We start from the raw sequence: 16175 nt of genomic DNA, 5'->3' as shown, positions 1-16175 counted from the left end.
TCATCACTTGGACAAAGCTATTTACTGCTAATCTTCCATCTAAATAATTTATAGATATGTTGAATAGTAAATAATGATGGTGGAAGGACGTATTTTGTGTACATTTTCTAAACCTGTTACATGGTCTTACTCTTCGTAGCAGTGTTTGGTATCAAGAATCTGGAAAGCTTTATGGTAAAATGGCTTTTAAAAAAAATAAACCAAACCCAAGTGCAGCAAATCTGATTTTTATTCTGGAATTCTGATTTCGCTGCTGAAGCGGTGGCATGTGGGCCAGTTTAGGATGGCAGTTGGCTTTTCCTGGGCAGCGAACCAAATGTGAATGCAAGTGACGGTTGCCATGTGCTTCTCAGGCTCCAGAACCAAGTCTGACAAGGCCGGTTTCGCGTGTAGAAGTTTTTTCTGCTCTGGATCTGGTGGGGCTGATGCTTCCAGGCTAACGCCCCCTCTCCAACCCAGCGGAGGAAATGGGTTAAGGAAGTAAATGTGCTCGTGGCCTGTTCCCGGGACTGGCTGACACAGAATTCTGTGGTTGATGGACGGTTTCTGGGACTGAAATGAGCTCGTGTGTCTCTGCGCGGCCCTGCAATGGTAGACACGTCTCATGCAGGACGTTGTTACCCCAGCAATAACTATGGAAGATGGAAGTTTCTTGCTGACACAGCCTGAGACCCCTGGAGAAGTTAAGGCAGACCAATGGGAAATACATATGCATAAATTAAGAGGTATTAAACTCCTCTTGAATGAGAAAATGTACATTAAAGTGGCCTTGGTTTGCTATAGATTAATTAACCTTGGGAGATACCAGGCTTAATTAAGCTACAGTGAGTTAAAGCCACTTTACTCTTGATAGAGATCATTCACGAGGGAGCTTTTTAACCTTATGCACATCAACTTCATACCTCCTGTCTATGGGTTTGCCTTAACTTTCAGTGTCCCTGGGTGAGGTTTTGGGCACTTGGAAAACTGAGGACTTCACTCATCCTTTGGAATCCTGACTCCAGTTCTTAGGAGAAACTGGACAGAACGGGCTTCAGATAAAAGTTGTAAAATGCACCTGTAGAAAACGTGCGCTAAGCAAGGGTTGCATGACAGACTCTGCAGAGGGCTTCAGGTCTAGATTTGAAAAGCACTTAAATAGGTGTTACGGAATGGAACATTAAAACTTAAGAAGCAGGGAACAGAAGAGTGAAACAGGGTCACTAAAATGCATACGGTGAGTCTGAGGTCTTGCTGTGGGGTTGTGGTGCTGTCTAGCAAAGCTGAATCAGAAGTTTTACAAGTCTTGGTTCAAATTCCTGCTTGTTTATAGAAAAATATTGTTACGTATTTTCCTGACCGCAAGTTACCTTGCTAAATCAGATGAAAATGTCCTTTTGTTTTGTTGTGTTTATTTTCTTCTTTTCCAGTAATTGCCCTTCGTTTTTGGCTGCTGCTTTAGCTAGAGCAACTTCAGATGAAGTCCTTCAGAGTGATCTTTCGGCACACTACTTACCAAAGCATGTGGACAACGCGGATGGGATCATACGTAAGTACCTCTGCACACGATAATGTACAATCTTACACGGTGTGGATCTTTCATTTACACGGGATACTGGGACACTTTGCAGATAATTCGTAGATTTTTGAAGTCAGCATTGACTTCAGTGGTCCATCTAGTCTGACCACTTGAACGGCACTAGATTTTCCTCAAATTACTTCTTTCTACCAGCTACCTAAACGAGGTCAGACTAGATTTCTTGTGAAGGAATATCCCATATCGATGTAAAAAGATTAATGGAGAATTCGCCACCACTCCTGATAGAGCTACTGGCTAATTTCTTAGTCAAAGCTTTCTCATCTTTGAATCTTTCCTCTTATAATCATCTTATAATTTCAACTTTTACTACTGAATTCTTTCTGTCTTTTAAAATGCCTTTCTCTGGTTGCACTTGACTCTTTTATCAAATTTTTCTCCTAAAGACCAGATGAAATCAATCCTTTGTTTTGAGTGCACCTTCATAAGACTGTACCTGGTGTCCCCAAATTTCTTGATGTGCACTTTGGACTCTGTGGTCCTGCTGCTTGCTGGCTCCTGCCAGTTGTCCTTCATCATTAGGGCAAAGTCAAGTATACGTGGAAAGAGAGAATTTAATTCTGAATTATTTCAGTCAGCCTAGTTTTTACTATGGCTTTTAATTTTTATTTTTTTTTTCATTTTGGTTTAGCAAAGGATAGTATAAAGATATTTCATGCTTAACAGGAAAATTTCCTTTTCTCCATGTATCTGTGTTGGCTAACAAGATTCTTGCAGCATCCAGCTCAAAACCATATACCCTAAATAGTTTTGGGATTCTGTTGACCTAAATAGCCTTGAAAAACTTTCTAAGGTGCTCATTACAATGAAGAACGATGTTTCTCACATGTATTGAGAGGAATTCTGTCACTTGATCTTGAAAATATGGTCAACAAACCACTTTGTCCATTCCCTCCTTTTCTGATTAGAAAAAAAAAATCATTTAGGGGATAAGTAGGAGATATAAATCTGGCTCTTCAAAAAGGAAAATTCTGGTGTATTTCTCAGAGGCCTTCAGAAACCTGAGAAAAAGAAAAACACGCAATGGGTTCCCTTTTTGTAGGTACCGCTGCTGCCTCCTGCTGAGCAGGTAAATGGAATAGATTTGTCATTGTTCTGGCTGAGCAGCCTTCATTAATTTCAAATTGAGATCTCTGAGACTTGCATAAATATTTGACAGTCTCCAAGGAAATGTTGACTAAGCCTCCACACAGAATATCTAAAGAGTTCAACAGAAAAAAAGAAAAAAGAAACCGCAAAATCCTCACACCTACAGAAATTGCCATTTAAATATATCTAAATCTGTAATACACAGTTGCAAACATAGATTGATGTGTGTATGGGCTATAGCAAGCGCTAAAAATATGACTCCAGCTGCAGTATGTTGAGGTGAATTGTCATAACGAAGGGACTTGAACATAAAATACACCTTTACAGATGCAATGTAAAGTGTTAAGATAAAGAGGGAGAGGAAGAGAAAGCACATCTTCTGGACTGTAATAAAGCAATGGTTTCGTACGAATACTGCAATTGCAAATAATATACTACAAATGATAATTTTTGAAATGGAGCATTAGCTGAAGTGATGCCAGGTTTGGCTAAGAAAACCGTAAAAACACTAGGGGGGTTCATGCAAGAGTGAAGGAAATTTCATTGCGGAAGGTCAGTGACTCCGTTCTAGCCAACTTCCTAAGCAGGAGCCCTTTGAGAAGCCCGGGCTCGTGTCTTAGGAGAGAGCTGTGACTGATGAGTGCCCTGACTGGTACCATACAGGGAGACTGTCACGCTTTGAAAGAAAACAAAGGGCACTGTAGCAGGTGATGAAAATGGGATTTCTGCATCTTGAAGTTTTGTGCCCAGAGTTCACTGTTTATCCTGGTGATGTTTGGGCTGCTGCAGAACACGACACCAGCCTGAATTTAGCTGTCTGGTGTTGATAGCCAATTCTGTGTCAGTTTTTCTTAAGAACCCAGAAAGATTTTTACTCTGTACAATACAAGGAAACATTTACCTGATTTGCCTCGAGTTTGAATTTGCTAGAAGAAAAAAAAAATGATTCCAGATTTCCTTAGTGACACATTTCAGTCTGAGTAGCGCAACATGACAAATCATATTGCATGCTTAGGCCTGGTGAAAGCAGTTATTGGTGTGCTGGTGGAAAGGAAATTAGAAGCTTCACGAAAGAAGAATGCTAATCTTAAAAGAAGAAAAACTGTTTTGAGCACAGGAATGTCGGAATGCAAGAATACAGGTGTGATATATTCAGGGTGGCCATATGTCTTTGGATATCAAGAACTGAAGCTGAGAGTTGTAGGCCATGACTGATTCTTCTCTTCCATTTAAACTGGAGAGGAGCAAGAGAGCTTCCATGAGAACTGAAAGATGTCTGACTTCCTTTTGGAAAGGTCAGGTTAAGAATGTCTAGTTATCTTTTTCACAGAGGAAGATATTCACATGGGGGTTCAGCATTGTTAACGAGCCACCAAAGGAGGCTGGGCAGTAGGACCTCGTTACACGGTGGAGGTATCTAAAATATCCAGCAGACTTCACAAGGCAAATTGCAAAGTCCCCCTGCCCAGGCTGTCCAGGTACTAGGAGGGGAGATTACTATAACCAAGACACAAAGAGGTCATTGACTAGTCAGAAACTGGAGTTCTCAGGTTAAGGAAAACCTTGGTTGTTGGCTTGATGACACGTCTGCAAACCCGGGGACTGATCCCTGTTGTCACACCGTCTGCATTTTCAAGAAAGGTCTTAAAATTTAGGTACTAAAAAGCAGAGTATTCTTTCTACCCTGATTTTGCCCTAAAAGAAGTCAGTCCTATTTGGGAGCAATAAAGCCTGAGCTGGATTTCCCACTAGCTGTGGTACAATTAAGCTCTACTTCCACCGCTGGGGATTTTGGAGCAGCAGGAGGGAAATGAAATTCTCCATGACACAACCACAATGACAGCTGAGTCAGCTCTGGCTCAGCGCGGCAGCATTAACAACTGATGAGTAATTTACAGCTGTGAGGGGGTGGTTTCACTGTTGTGGGCCTTTCGCCTGTTTTAACCTCCAGAGCAATTATTGATGGTGCTGACACTACCGCGTGCTCCCTGCTGGGGAAGGGCCGTCAGTATCTCAGTGGGTTTGCTCCCTTCCTCCTTCGGAGTGATGCTCCAACGTGTACCAGCCACGCGCCACTGAAATGTGCACCGTTTACCTGCATACGAGCCCACTGGAAAAAAAAAAAGGAAGAGCAGGTCTGTAGCATTCACCTCTGGAATAGAATCATAGAATCATTTATGTTGGAAAAGACCCTTGGGATCATCGAGTCCAACCATCAACCCCACTCTACAAAGTTCTCCCCTACACCATATCCCCCAACACCACATCTAAACGAGTCTTAAACACATTCAGGGCTGGTGACTCCACCACCTCCCTGGGCAGCCTATTCCAGTGTCTGACCACTCTTTCTGTGAAGAATTTTTTCCTAATGTCCAGCCTAAACCTACCCTGTTGCGGCTTGAACCCATTCCCTCTTGTTCTATCACTAATTACCTGTGAGAAGGGACCAGCACCAACCTCTCTACAGTGTCCTTTCAAGTAGTTGTAGAGAGTGGTGAGGTCTCCCCTCAGCCTCCTCTTCCTCAGACTAAACAGTCCCAGCTCCTTCAATCGCTCCTCATAAGATTTATTCTCCAGGCCCTTCACCAGCTTCGTTGCCCTCCTCTGCACTTGCTCCAGCACCTTGATATCTCCCTCGTATTGAGGTGCCCAAGACTGGACACAATACTCGAGGTGTGGCCTCACCAGTGTTGAGTACAGGGGGACAATCACCTCCCTACTTCTGCTGGTCACGCTATTTCTAATACAAGCCAGGATGCCATTGGACATGACAGGCTGTACGTGTTCCCTCTTTAAAGATACTACCCAGCGAAGAGACTTCTGGTGGCACCAGGGAGAGCAGTATGGGTGTTGTGGGGGAATGGGTACCCGTTGTGGTGGGACGACCCAGTCATTTGATTTCCACCACTTGTTTGTAAAGCTGTGATCAAGAAGGTAAGGCTCCTTTGTTTGGTTATGTTTATAGCTTATTTCCAGCATCATGGCTGCTCTTGCAGATCAAGCTTGAACCAACTCGTAATCAGCAGAGCTGGCAATATCTCTTGCACCTAAGGATCTGATCCCCCTGATCACTGTAGCCCACGCCTTGTGTAGACCTAGTACAGAAATCAGCAAATGCTGCTTTTAGGCTCTTCAGAGAATTTCTGGGAACTGAGAGAGGCTGTAAACCTTCCCTCTGCTCCCTGTATTTGGGCCGTTCCTCCTCCGGGAATGATTGATGCTCATGGATTGCTGCTGGTTAGCTTTGAAGATCTCTGGCTTTGGTGAATGATCATGAAAAAGGCGATTTTGATGTGCTCAGCTCTGATTCTTACATCCTGTTTTCCTGCCCTGAACTTCAGAACGACTGTCAAGTGCCCGAGTTTTCACATTTTAAAATTACTATTTCTCAGGAGTGACAGTTCAGCATTTTCTTAAATTCAAGACCTTTGTGGTTTTCTCATTTGCTCATGCAGATTTCTTTGACACACAGTCTAGTCAGGAATCTGGAAATAAAGTTGTGAAACTAAGAAGGTACCTGAAAGTGTACGCTACTAAATGTGTACTCCGCCGAAACATCTTAAAGTAATGCTATTAATTTCTGTGGGGTTTTTGCCACTGCATTGCCTCAGTTCTGCAGTGGGGCGGTGTTTGGAATAGGTCGTTTGGTCTAAAACCAATACGTCATTGCAATGGACTGTGGTTTTGGTACGTGATGCCGTATGCCACGACGAAGGCCCTGCCGGAGGCGCCGCGGCAGAGCTGGACCACCCCGTGCAGAGCGACACGGGGGATCGAATGCTGAGGGAAAACGTACCGGCTTTTCATTTTTCCTGATGCTGCAAATGAGTTCCCCAAAGGCACGGTGGGGGTGGGGGTGGGGAATGTTTAAGTTAAAAAGACAAACAAACAATGAGCTGCCTACTGATGAATGCTGATTATGGTGAGTTTGGCTTCCTCTTTTTATGCATCAGAATCCAGAATTTCCCTGCTGACATCCATTTCAACTGCTTGGCTTAAAATGGTTCTGTTTCATCTTTGTAATGTATGCAAGAAAAAAATTCCCACTTAATAACACTCTTAGCCTTTCATTTGTGGTTTTTGCCTTCCCCAGAGATCGAGACGGTGAAGCTAGCCCGCGTAGTGTTTAGCAAACTGCACGAGATCTGCAGCAACTGGGTGAAAGACTTTCCACTCCAGCCGAAGCCCCACCGCTACTACGAGACGTCCATCCACGCCATCAAGAATATGCGCAGGAAGATGGAAGACAAGCACGTCTGCATCCCAGACTTCAACATGCTCTTCAACCTTGAGGTAAAAAAAGAGATTGTGTGGAAGACAAATGCATACACTAAAACCAGTTTCCATTCTTGGGGAAACTAGGCAGCATCCTACTGTGAAAATGAAAGCCGTGCCTGAGAGGGACCTGAGGAGGATTGAGAGTCAAGAGACAAACCCGGTCTTAGGTTAGTTCAGTTGATGTTCTGTAACCATAGCAGCAGTCTGACATGCTGTTTCTACATAGGGTGTATGGAATAAAAGAGCGATTTTCACAGAATTCTGGTGAAATGTCATCTAACCAAACAAAGTTTGTATCATCTGGCCCATCCTGATGTAGCCGCTGGTGCAGCGGCTGAAGGACTGACCAGCCATCGTGCAGAAAGCAGCCCTACTTTTGTGAGGGGCAACTGATGCGCTGTAGTACCATGTGGGCAACCAAGGTAGGAGCTGAAGACTCAGATGTAGAAGAGGATTGCCAAAGGAAATGGGGAAGTGGCTCAGCTTACAGTTCATAGCGCTGCCAGTTGTCTACGGGGGTGAGTCTGTACAGCTTTTCAACCCTTTCTCTTGGGAGGAAGAAGCCAAAAGCAAGCTTAAGGAAAGAAAGCAAAAAAATTTAAATAAATAAACCAACCAATCACAAATCTTATAGAACGGGGTGCCGTTCACACAAGAATCGAGCAACGTGAGTAGTTTGGTGGAACTGGGGCCAGACTTCCCTCCATTAACTTTTTTATGTGGCCACTGGTCAAACACTCGTGCTTGCTCTTCCTTCAGATATCATAGAAGATATAAAACTGGACACCGAAGAACAGCAAACAGAAGAAAGTGGCAAGAATTTTACCTTTAGGATCGGATTGCTGCCTAATTGATTCTTTATGATATCTTGTCACTTTAATAACCATCTTCTGCCCCATCCACGTTCTTCCCTTTAAATGATATTAATGCCAACAGAGGCAGATGTTTCCTTTGCCTGTCAGTTGTCAGCTTTCGTATTCCAATTTGTGTTGGAGCCCATTACTTAAAAATTACAATGTACAAATATTCTAGTCATTGAGATGGCTGTCAAGGTTGAATTGGCACTGACAGTGGGTTGGTGTGTTCTCTGTGTGAATAGGCACCGGAGCTGATGTCTCTTGGTACAGCATCGTTTCTCTGTTTCAACAGATAGAGGGAAGCGGAGAAAACTGACTTGATGAGTGATTTTGCTGTATTTGATTTGTGAATGTAATCACAATTATCTAATGAGAGAGTACGTAGATTTTTTTTAAAAAACAAGCACCTAAGGTGATACGGATTTGATTTAAAAAACGAAAAAAAAAAAAGAGAAGAATGAAAGCAGAGGCTGGTCGGCTTCACATTTGAACTGTACTGGCATTTTATCCCTGGTGGATTGCAGTCTTGATGGAGACTTCATGCAAACTGTATTGAGTGTTCTTCTCCCTCTGTGGTCTTTGCAGTCACAAAAACTCCTGCACGATTTGATGAGAACGGCACTTTCTATTTGAGCTGAGTGACTGAAATGTAGCAAATGGAACTTAAGGAGCACTGAACGCGCTACGCGGGTGATTCTTGCAGGGCATCTTTTGCAGTTTGCAGGTAGAATTCATCAGGAATAAGGTGGAAATTTCCCACTGATGCAAGCGAGGATGGTCTGAGTAGTTTGTTTTCCCAGTGCAGACTCTGCCTCTGAGTGCAATTTAATGAGGACACCACAAATCTCAAGTTCAAGAGTTTTAAGACAATCCAATTAGCTGTTTGCATTGCTTTCTCCTCAGTTGTTTTCTCAATGTGTTTCTATTGACAGGACCAAGAGGAGCAAGCTTATTTTGCAGTGTTTGATGGTCACGGGGGAGTGGATGCTGCCATCTATGCCTCCATCCATCTCCATGTCAACATGGTCCATCAGGAGATGTTTCAGCACGACCCGGCGGAGGCACTGTGCCGGGCCTTCCGGGTGACCGATGAGCGTTTTGTCCAGAAGGCAGCCAGAGAGGTGATTGAGTTACCTGGGCTTGACTCTGAGAGCATTCATCTATCAATTCTGTCTTTGTTAGCCAGGGTGCTCCAAGTGCTGTGCTGAGCATGGGCCAGGGCCCGGCACAGAGCTGTCCGTGCACAGTCCGTAGAGCCGGTGCCCACTGGTGGGCTTCTTCGTGTTCCATAAAGATATCAGCCTCCACTTCTCGCAACATCCAGTTAATTTAGAAGGATGCTGCTGCTATTCCTATGCTCGCATGCTAACCAGGTTTAGCCCTTGGTGTGGGGTTTTTTTTCCTCATCTCTACAACATACGTTTCTCTCAGCTCCAGAAAGCAAGAATAAATGTGCAACTGACTCCTAGGCCTCCTAAACTCATGCAAGGGTTGAGTTAAGTGCAGGGAACTCAAGATGCTTAGAAATAAACCTCCCTCCAAGTTCATTAACGTGCATGCGTTTCTGTTAACAGACAGGAAACAGGCCCAGGACGCCGACTAAGGCAGTAGCACAGCCGATCAGGAGCAGAGCCCAGCTCCTGAAAGGCGATTCCAAGGCGAGGGAAGTCACAGGGCAAAAATCGATCAGTTGCGTTCAGCCAGGTTGGCTCTGAGAACAGTCCCAGCAGTAAGGAAAGCACTGCGTGTTCTTCCTCGCTATTGGAATATCAACGTGTTCTACCCTCCAGTTAAGCAGAAAAATGCTTTGAAATGGTTCTTCTTGGCTTATTTAAAACTGGGGGCTTTTTTTTTTTTTTTTCACCCTATCCAGAGTCTGCGTTGTGGAACCACTGGGGTGGTGACCTTCATCCGAGGAAATATGCTGCACGTGGCTTGGCTTGGGGACTCCCAGGTTATGCTCGTGAGGAGAGGCCAAGCTGTGGAACTGATGAAACCCCACAAACCAGATCGAGAGGTGAGAACGGCCTGTTTGAGATACACCCGGGCACCGGTAACTGCTGAAGCTGACAGGTACCACCTTTACGTGGGATGCTGGGACACTGGTGCCTTGCCCGTGTCTCTTGGAGTGGCAGCACATGCTCCATTTGTCCTGCTTTGTTTGGGAGTCGGTATGGATTTGTGTGTGAATCCTTAGTTCTCATCTGGTGGGGCCTGCAGCCTCCACCGTGCTGCCTTTGTGAAAACACCGAATCTTTACCGAAGTGTTCAGAGTGTGCTGGCAGTCCTGGGCGCCCTCTCCAAACGACGCTTGTGTTGCCTTCCTGTTTAGGATGAGAAGAAGCGCATTGAGGCACTCGGTGGCTGCGTGGTCTGGTTTGGAGCCTGGAGGGTGAACGGGAGCCTGTCAGTCTCCAGAGCTATTGGTAAGAACGCGCTTTAATTCCTTTTTCAGACTTGCTTTTCTTTTTAATTAAAACTTTAATCTTCTAGCGAGCAAAATTTGCAATACAGCTGAAGATAGAACGGTGAGCGATGACCTCTATTTTTTCCTCTCCACTTTGAGGGGATAATTTCCAAATCATTTCTTTAACTTGGCGTAAGAGCTGTTGGCTCCACGCTGTGTTAACAAAAGGGCTTCCAGATGCTGTGGCTGCAAACCCACGGTCTTGTGTATCCGCGTGTTGTTTTTCCACAGGGGACGCCGAGCACAAGCCATATATCTGTGGGGATGCAGACTCTGCCTCCACTGTACTAGATGGCTCTGAAGACTACCTCATTTTAGCCTGCGACGGCTTCTATGACACAGTCAATCCCGATGAGGCAGTCAAAGTGGTGGCTGACCATCTAAAGGAGAATAACGGCGACAGCAGCATGGTAGCACATAAATTAGTGGCATCTGCTCGGGATGCCGGTTCCAGCGACAACATTACTGTCATTGTGGTATTTCTCAGGGACATGAACGCAGCAGTTGCTGTTAGCGAGGAGTCGGACTGGACAGAGAACTCTTTTCAAGGTGGGCAAGAAGACAACGGGGAAGATAAGGAAAACCATGGAGACTGCAAACGACCGTGGCCCCAGCACCAGTGCTCAGCACCTGCAGACCTTGGCTATGAGGGACGCGTGGATTCCTTCACCGACAGAACTAGCTTAAGCATAGGATCCAACATTCACCCGTTTGATGATCAAGGCTATTTAGACCTGACAAAAACAGAAATTAGTACACCTCAGAGTGCCAAATGTCTGCCACCGGTTCAAGCGTTCAGTCCTGGCAAACCAAAGAGCGCAAATTTGATCAGCGGCTTCGCAGTGAAGAAGGAATCCCCAGAGCGCACCACGTCATCCGTCTGCGGACAGAGCGATGCCAGGGGGTCCAACGCTCCTCTTAGTTTGGGTGTCGCAGGGCAGAGCATCTACAGGGCGAAGGGTTTATCCCCCATCTTCTTTGGGCTGGAAGATGAACTGTTCAAATCCCTGGGAAAACGAGCCGCGTCCTTTCACTTCCGACCCTGTAATGGGAAGAGGCGGCAAGGAGCCAGGCTCAAACCAAAGTTTCACATGCCACTCTCGGCTCGCGAGCCTTCCCATAGAGAAGGATCGAGTCTGTCCTTACCCGTCCGGGGCCGCGGTAGCAGGAGGCTGTCGGTAAGACACGCCCCGTGGTGGAGGCTGGCCGGTCATAGCGCTTGCAGCGAGAGCATGTTTTTGCTGCGAAGACAAAGTAATTGTATACCAGATTCATCCCTTCATCAATGCTGTAAAATGTAACCATCTCCCTCGTGTGTTCCCCCGTCAGACTCCCAAAATAGACATTCCCCAAATCAAACTGGCATCATCAGAAAGCGAAAAAAAGGTGGGCATTTCCGAACTGTCCCTCCAGTCCCCTGCGAAGCTCAAACCACGTGTAAATAGATCTAGGAATTAACAAATGTAGTTGTTTCAATCTCAATAAAATTTGCTGGTGGTGCCACCCCGAGCAATGCCACAGCCACCCGGCCGCCCGCACACACAAGTATCCAGCCACATTCACTAGTGAAAGCCAAACAGCTGGTTCAGGTGGACAGACACTGTTAGGGAACAGTCGTTAACGACCCAGAAAGCTGAACCTGCCTGAGGTACGTCTGTGGAGCAATATGTACAGAAAGAGTCCGGTTTAGAGCTGCCAAATTTTTTTAGAGTGGGGGGGAAGTTTCTGTAGAAGTCAAGGTGTGTGGGGTGTTTTGGTTGGTTTTTGGTTTTTTTTTTGTGTTCTGCTTTTGTTTATTTCAGGCGAGCATTAAGATGAATTAGAAAATTACATCCACTTTTGCAGGTAGACGACTAAAAGCCATACAGGGTTTTACCAGGTAACTTAGGAATGGACAAACTAAGCTCCTGCTACTCTGTTCTCAGACTCCCATTGAGGTACAGACTCATAATTTACCTATTTTTTTCATGTAACATAAAACGTGGAATATGAAGAAAACTGTTTTTTGTAGTTTTAAAAAAAAAAAATCAATTATTTCCTATGGCTAGAGGTGCAGCGTAGGGAATTTCGTATCTTTCTGGTGCTTTTAGTGGCATTTCTCTTGTTTGTCAGTTTAGGAAACTGTTCTCAATTAGTTTTAATCGAACATGATTGTGCTTAATGCTTTGAGCCAACCTCATCTCAGGTCTTAAAAGAAACCAATGTGCGGAGATGTTCAGTACGATGCTGCTGTCACTCCACCGGTCAAACCAGAGAACTGCTTGTGAAAGATAATGAGCAATTTGGTGAGCTGTTTGGTTTCGGTAACGATTTCTAGACGGCAAAGGCATAATTTAACATAAAGTTGCAGCGTGAAGGATGCTGTAGGATGCTGCGTCTGCGAGGAGTGGCGTTGCCGCAGCGTGGGGTTTTGCAGCGTGTGCCGGGATGGATGCCGGCGGCCGGAGCAGCCCGAAGTGAAGGGAAATGCCGAGGATGCGGATGAGCGAGGGCTGCGCGCAGGGTTTAGCGGAGAGGGTGAAACTCCCAGAGCCAGAGCTCCGCTTCGGCTAAACCTGGGTTGAGAAGGGACGGTGAGGAACGTCAGTGGCCCTCATTTTCCTACGCAGAGCGTTCTTTATCAAACTGGGAAACAACCAGGACCCACCAGCTCTTCCCTGCTCCCCACGGGGTGTCAAACCCTTACGGGAGCGGTTAATTGGGACGTAAGCAAGCAGGCGATTCCCGTCAGCTCCACTCAATACACATCCTGTCACTATTCTTTGTTACGATAAGACATTTGTAAGAGTAAGAATAAAGTAAGTCTTCATAGGCGTTTATTGTACAACTCCTATCATTTTAGCAGTAACAATTTAATAACAGTATTAGTATTTAGCTAGAATTTGCAAAGTATTTTAATATTAAGCAGTCAGGAGATTATTCAACAGGACGAGATGGCAAGGTTTGAATTAATTCTGCCAATTTCCGCTTCTTCTATCTTTGATGCACTATTTTAAAAGCAATCTGATGAATAGCAGAAGGCTTTGTGAGTAACCAGGAGCTGGCGTGTGGCTTTAGATTCCTTTGATCTTTTTCAGACCTTTTTTTTTAATCTTACGGGATCATTGGCTCTTATCTGTCATCTTATTAAGCCTTAGCTGTTGTCAGCGTTCTCTTTAGCTGCAGCGTATGTTCCAAGCCAGATTTACTGAGGAAATTTGTGAAACCATGAAATGGTAAAATATGCAACTCGGAGGTATCTCTGCGGTGCCTTTGTTTTAAATTATTCACAGTAATAACGCCGCGTTGAAGGTCCATCTTACAGCCGACTGTCGTGCTTCGGAGAGAAAGGTGATGTAAGTGCAATTGTTTGTGGGAGTAAAGGAGAACGACAAACCGTCCTGGATGATAAACTTCTTCCCAGTCTGCAGGAGCAGTTGAAGGGCACTGGGCTGCACGTGTGCTGTTTTGGGAAGGATCTAGCTTTTTAGGTGTGGATTCATAAACGCTAATTCTGTGACTCATTACCATTTATCCTGCTAGGAGGAAAAAAATAAATAAATCTCCCATCGTAGTTCCAGTGTGGTCAGGTAAAACCATTGTATAGGTAGCAAGTGTTCATTTCTTCACTAACTGCATATTTATAGAGTAGATAGGAACCATTTGTAAGGTAAGTCAAGTCCTTTAAAGTTCTATACTATTAAAAGTAGTGGTTATTGGTCTGATATATGCTGCTCTTGATTCTACACACTAGACAAAAAAGCAGTGCTTTGTGAAATGCAGTGTTTTCTCTTAATGCCACTGGTGATAGGAAGTAGTTCTCTTCAGTTCAAAATCCTGTGCCCTTATTTGCTGCTTGCTAACGTAAGCAATAATCCCTCTCGAACGGTATCTAAGTGTTCTGTATCTCGTACTTTGATTGTCTATCTGGTGACAATGTAAAAATATTAGGCTAATATAAAAGTATCTCATTGTATTTATTAACTGTTGATACTGAGATTCAGTCTGTGACCTGTGTTTTGTATTTTTATTGTGTATCTTAGTGGTGGTGAAATTTGTATAACGAATCTTTCCAATAAAGAGCTGAAGTATCCCTTTGCCGCGTTAACACAACCCGCATCAGTTTCAGTTTACGTGTTAACCGTGTTTGCAGAACTAGGAGGTAGGTAGTGAAAACATTTTTTTTTTTTTTTTTTTTTTTTTTCTTTTTAAATTGTGTTGGGTTTTGAGAACCGGGCTCCAGGCGGTTTGTCTGAAGCTGCTCAAAACTTGCTCGTGAGCTCTTCACTGTGAGTACTGGCGGGATCCTCTCGATCCCACTCTGGTAGTTTCCTGTGTACACTTCTTAAACGTGCAGCTCTGCGGAACGTCTGCCTTGCAGAGAGCAGTATAGCACCAGACCAAGGAGCTGGTAACCCAGTTCGATTTGCACTGAAGGTGGGTGGAAACACATGTATATAACTTTTCTTTACCTAGAAGTGCCATCGATTGTCCTTGCAAGTTAAAACCATTCAGTATTTGATTTCGATTGCATTGTAACACAGAAGGACAATGTCGAAGCTGACTTTAACTTACGCCACATTTATAGTGGTACATTGTCATAGAAACTCCACTCTGTTTTTGGAACACTGTGTGTCAGTGAGAACCGCGTTGTCCTATGGGCAGGTAAGATGAGGCACAAGGAGTTGTGTGTTTATAGACACGGCTGCTGTAGTTCAGGTCCACTATCTCCTCACTAAATCCTCCCGACCCTGGCAACGTTCTGCGGGAAAACAAAACGAGAAAGATTGGTCTAAATTAGGGGCTGTTTAGCACAATTTATCCACTCGGCACTACTCACATAAACAAAGCCATCGAAGGGGATACTGCAGCTTTGGTCACGCCTGTAATTTGGGGCAATCTTTCTTTAATTCATAGCCTCTTTGCGACAGGAACAAAACTTTCTACCCTTGTATCATGTGCAATAAGTAATAACGAAGCATTAACACAACCTCTGACTTAAATGTGCATATCCTTCTCCAGCCCTCGCCGCTCAGGCGACGGCACTGTACTTGCCAGCATTAAAGCTACAGGAAAAAAAAAAAGAACCCCCACCTCTTAGGGTCTAGTACAACTAGTGTGTGTCACCACGGCGTTTCGTTAGGTTCTTTCCTTCACTCTAGAAGACACCTTGGAACAAGAGCAGGGGAAGCTGGCGGAGATCACCCCGAGTACTTCTCCTGCCCCAGTAGCTGTGCAGGGAGCCAGGCGCGGTGGCAGCTGCTACCTGGGGTGCTCCTGGTGACCTTTCTGTGTTATTCTTGTTCGTGAAACCAACATGTTCTTTCTGCAGTGAATAAATTAAAGCTAACCATTCAACTGTGGTGGGACTTTCCATTTGCAATCTTGTTCTACAGTTCACATACGAGTTTAGTTATAACCATGTATTAGTCATCCATATTTTATTTATGAAAGCTGTTTATACAGAAAAACTGTTGAAGTTTTACCAATATCTTAATAAAACAGTAATTAAAACCACACTTCAGATGATAGTCTGTTTATTTAAGAGCTAACAAAGAGAGCAACCAACATCTGAATTAAGTGTCTTTACTGGGGTGAAAGCAGGTTTCATTTGCGTGACGTCTAACAGAAAGTGACTGTACCCGTGTAGTCACCCAGGGCCCATTGCTGTTTTACAGCCAGAAAGGGAAGGGTTTGTTATTTAGCTAACGAACTTACACTGTGCCACATCTTCCAAGCCTGTTTCCCCCCCTCTTGTTTAAGACCCAGCTGTATATAAATAAGTTCTTCGTCGTGTGAGCAAGGCAGGATGGTACCAGCTCCTTCCCTGTCCCAGCAAAGGTTGGACGCTAACTCCAGAACAGAGCACGTGGCTCATCAAAAGCATTTCCTTCAGCTCGGGCCTCTTATTAACAGTAAAGCAGCTGTG

The 16175-nt window shown here is 44.6% G+C and overlaps 1 protein-coding gene across 1 annotated transcript in view; it reads left to right on the top strand.

Annotated features, from left to right (window-relative positions):
• Nucleotides 1–14343, top strand: part of PPM1E (protein phosphatase, Mg2+/Mn2+ dependent 1E) — a 68636-nt gene extending 54293 nt beyond the window's left edge. The window contains exons 2-7 of the mRNA XM_063342543.1: nt 1410–1528; nt 6759–6958; nt 8733–8921; nt 9674–9817; nt 10133–10226; nt 10499–14343. Of these exons, the coding sequence (XP_063198613.1) occupies nt 1410–1528; nt 6759–6958; nt 8733–8921; nt 9674–9817; nt 10133–10226; nt 10499–11568 (1816 nt within the window). The 3' untranslated portion in view covers nt 11569–14343. The remainder of the gene's footprint in view (nt 1–1409; nt 1529–6758; nt 6959–8732; nt 8922–9673; nt 9818–10132; nt 10227–10498) is intronic.
• Nucleotides 14344–16175: the final 1832 nt, after the last annotated feature.

Source organism: Chroicocephalus ridibundus, chromosome 7 (assembly GCF_963924245.1).
Source record: "Chroicocephalus ridibundus chromosome 7, bChrRid1.1, whole genome shotgun sequence".
Classification (NCBI taxonomy): Eukaryota; Metazoa; Chordata; class Aves; order Charadriiformes; family Laridae; genus Chroicocephalus; species Chroicocephalus ridibundus.
The sequence above is the reverse complement of the archived record's forward strand: the minus strand, read 5'-3'. Positions and strand labels throughout refer to the sequence as shown.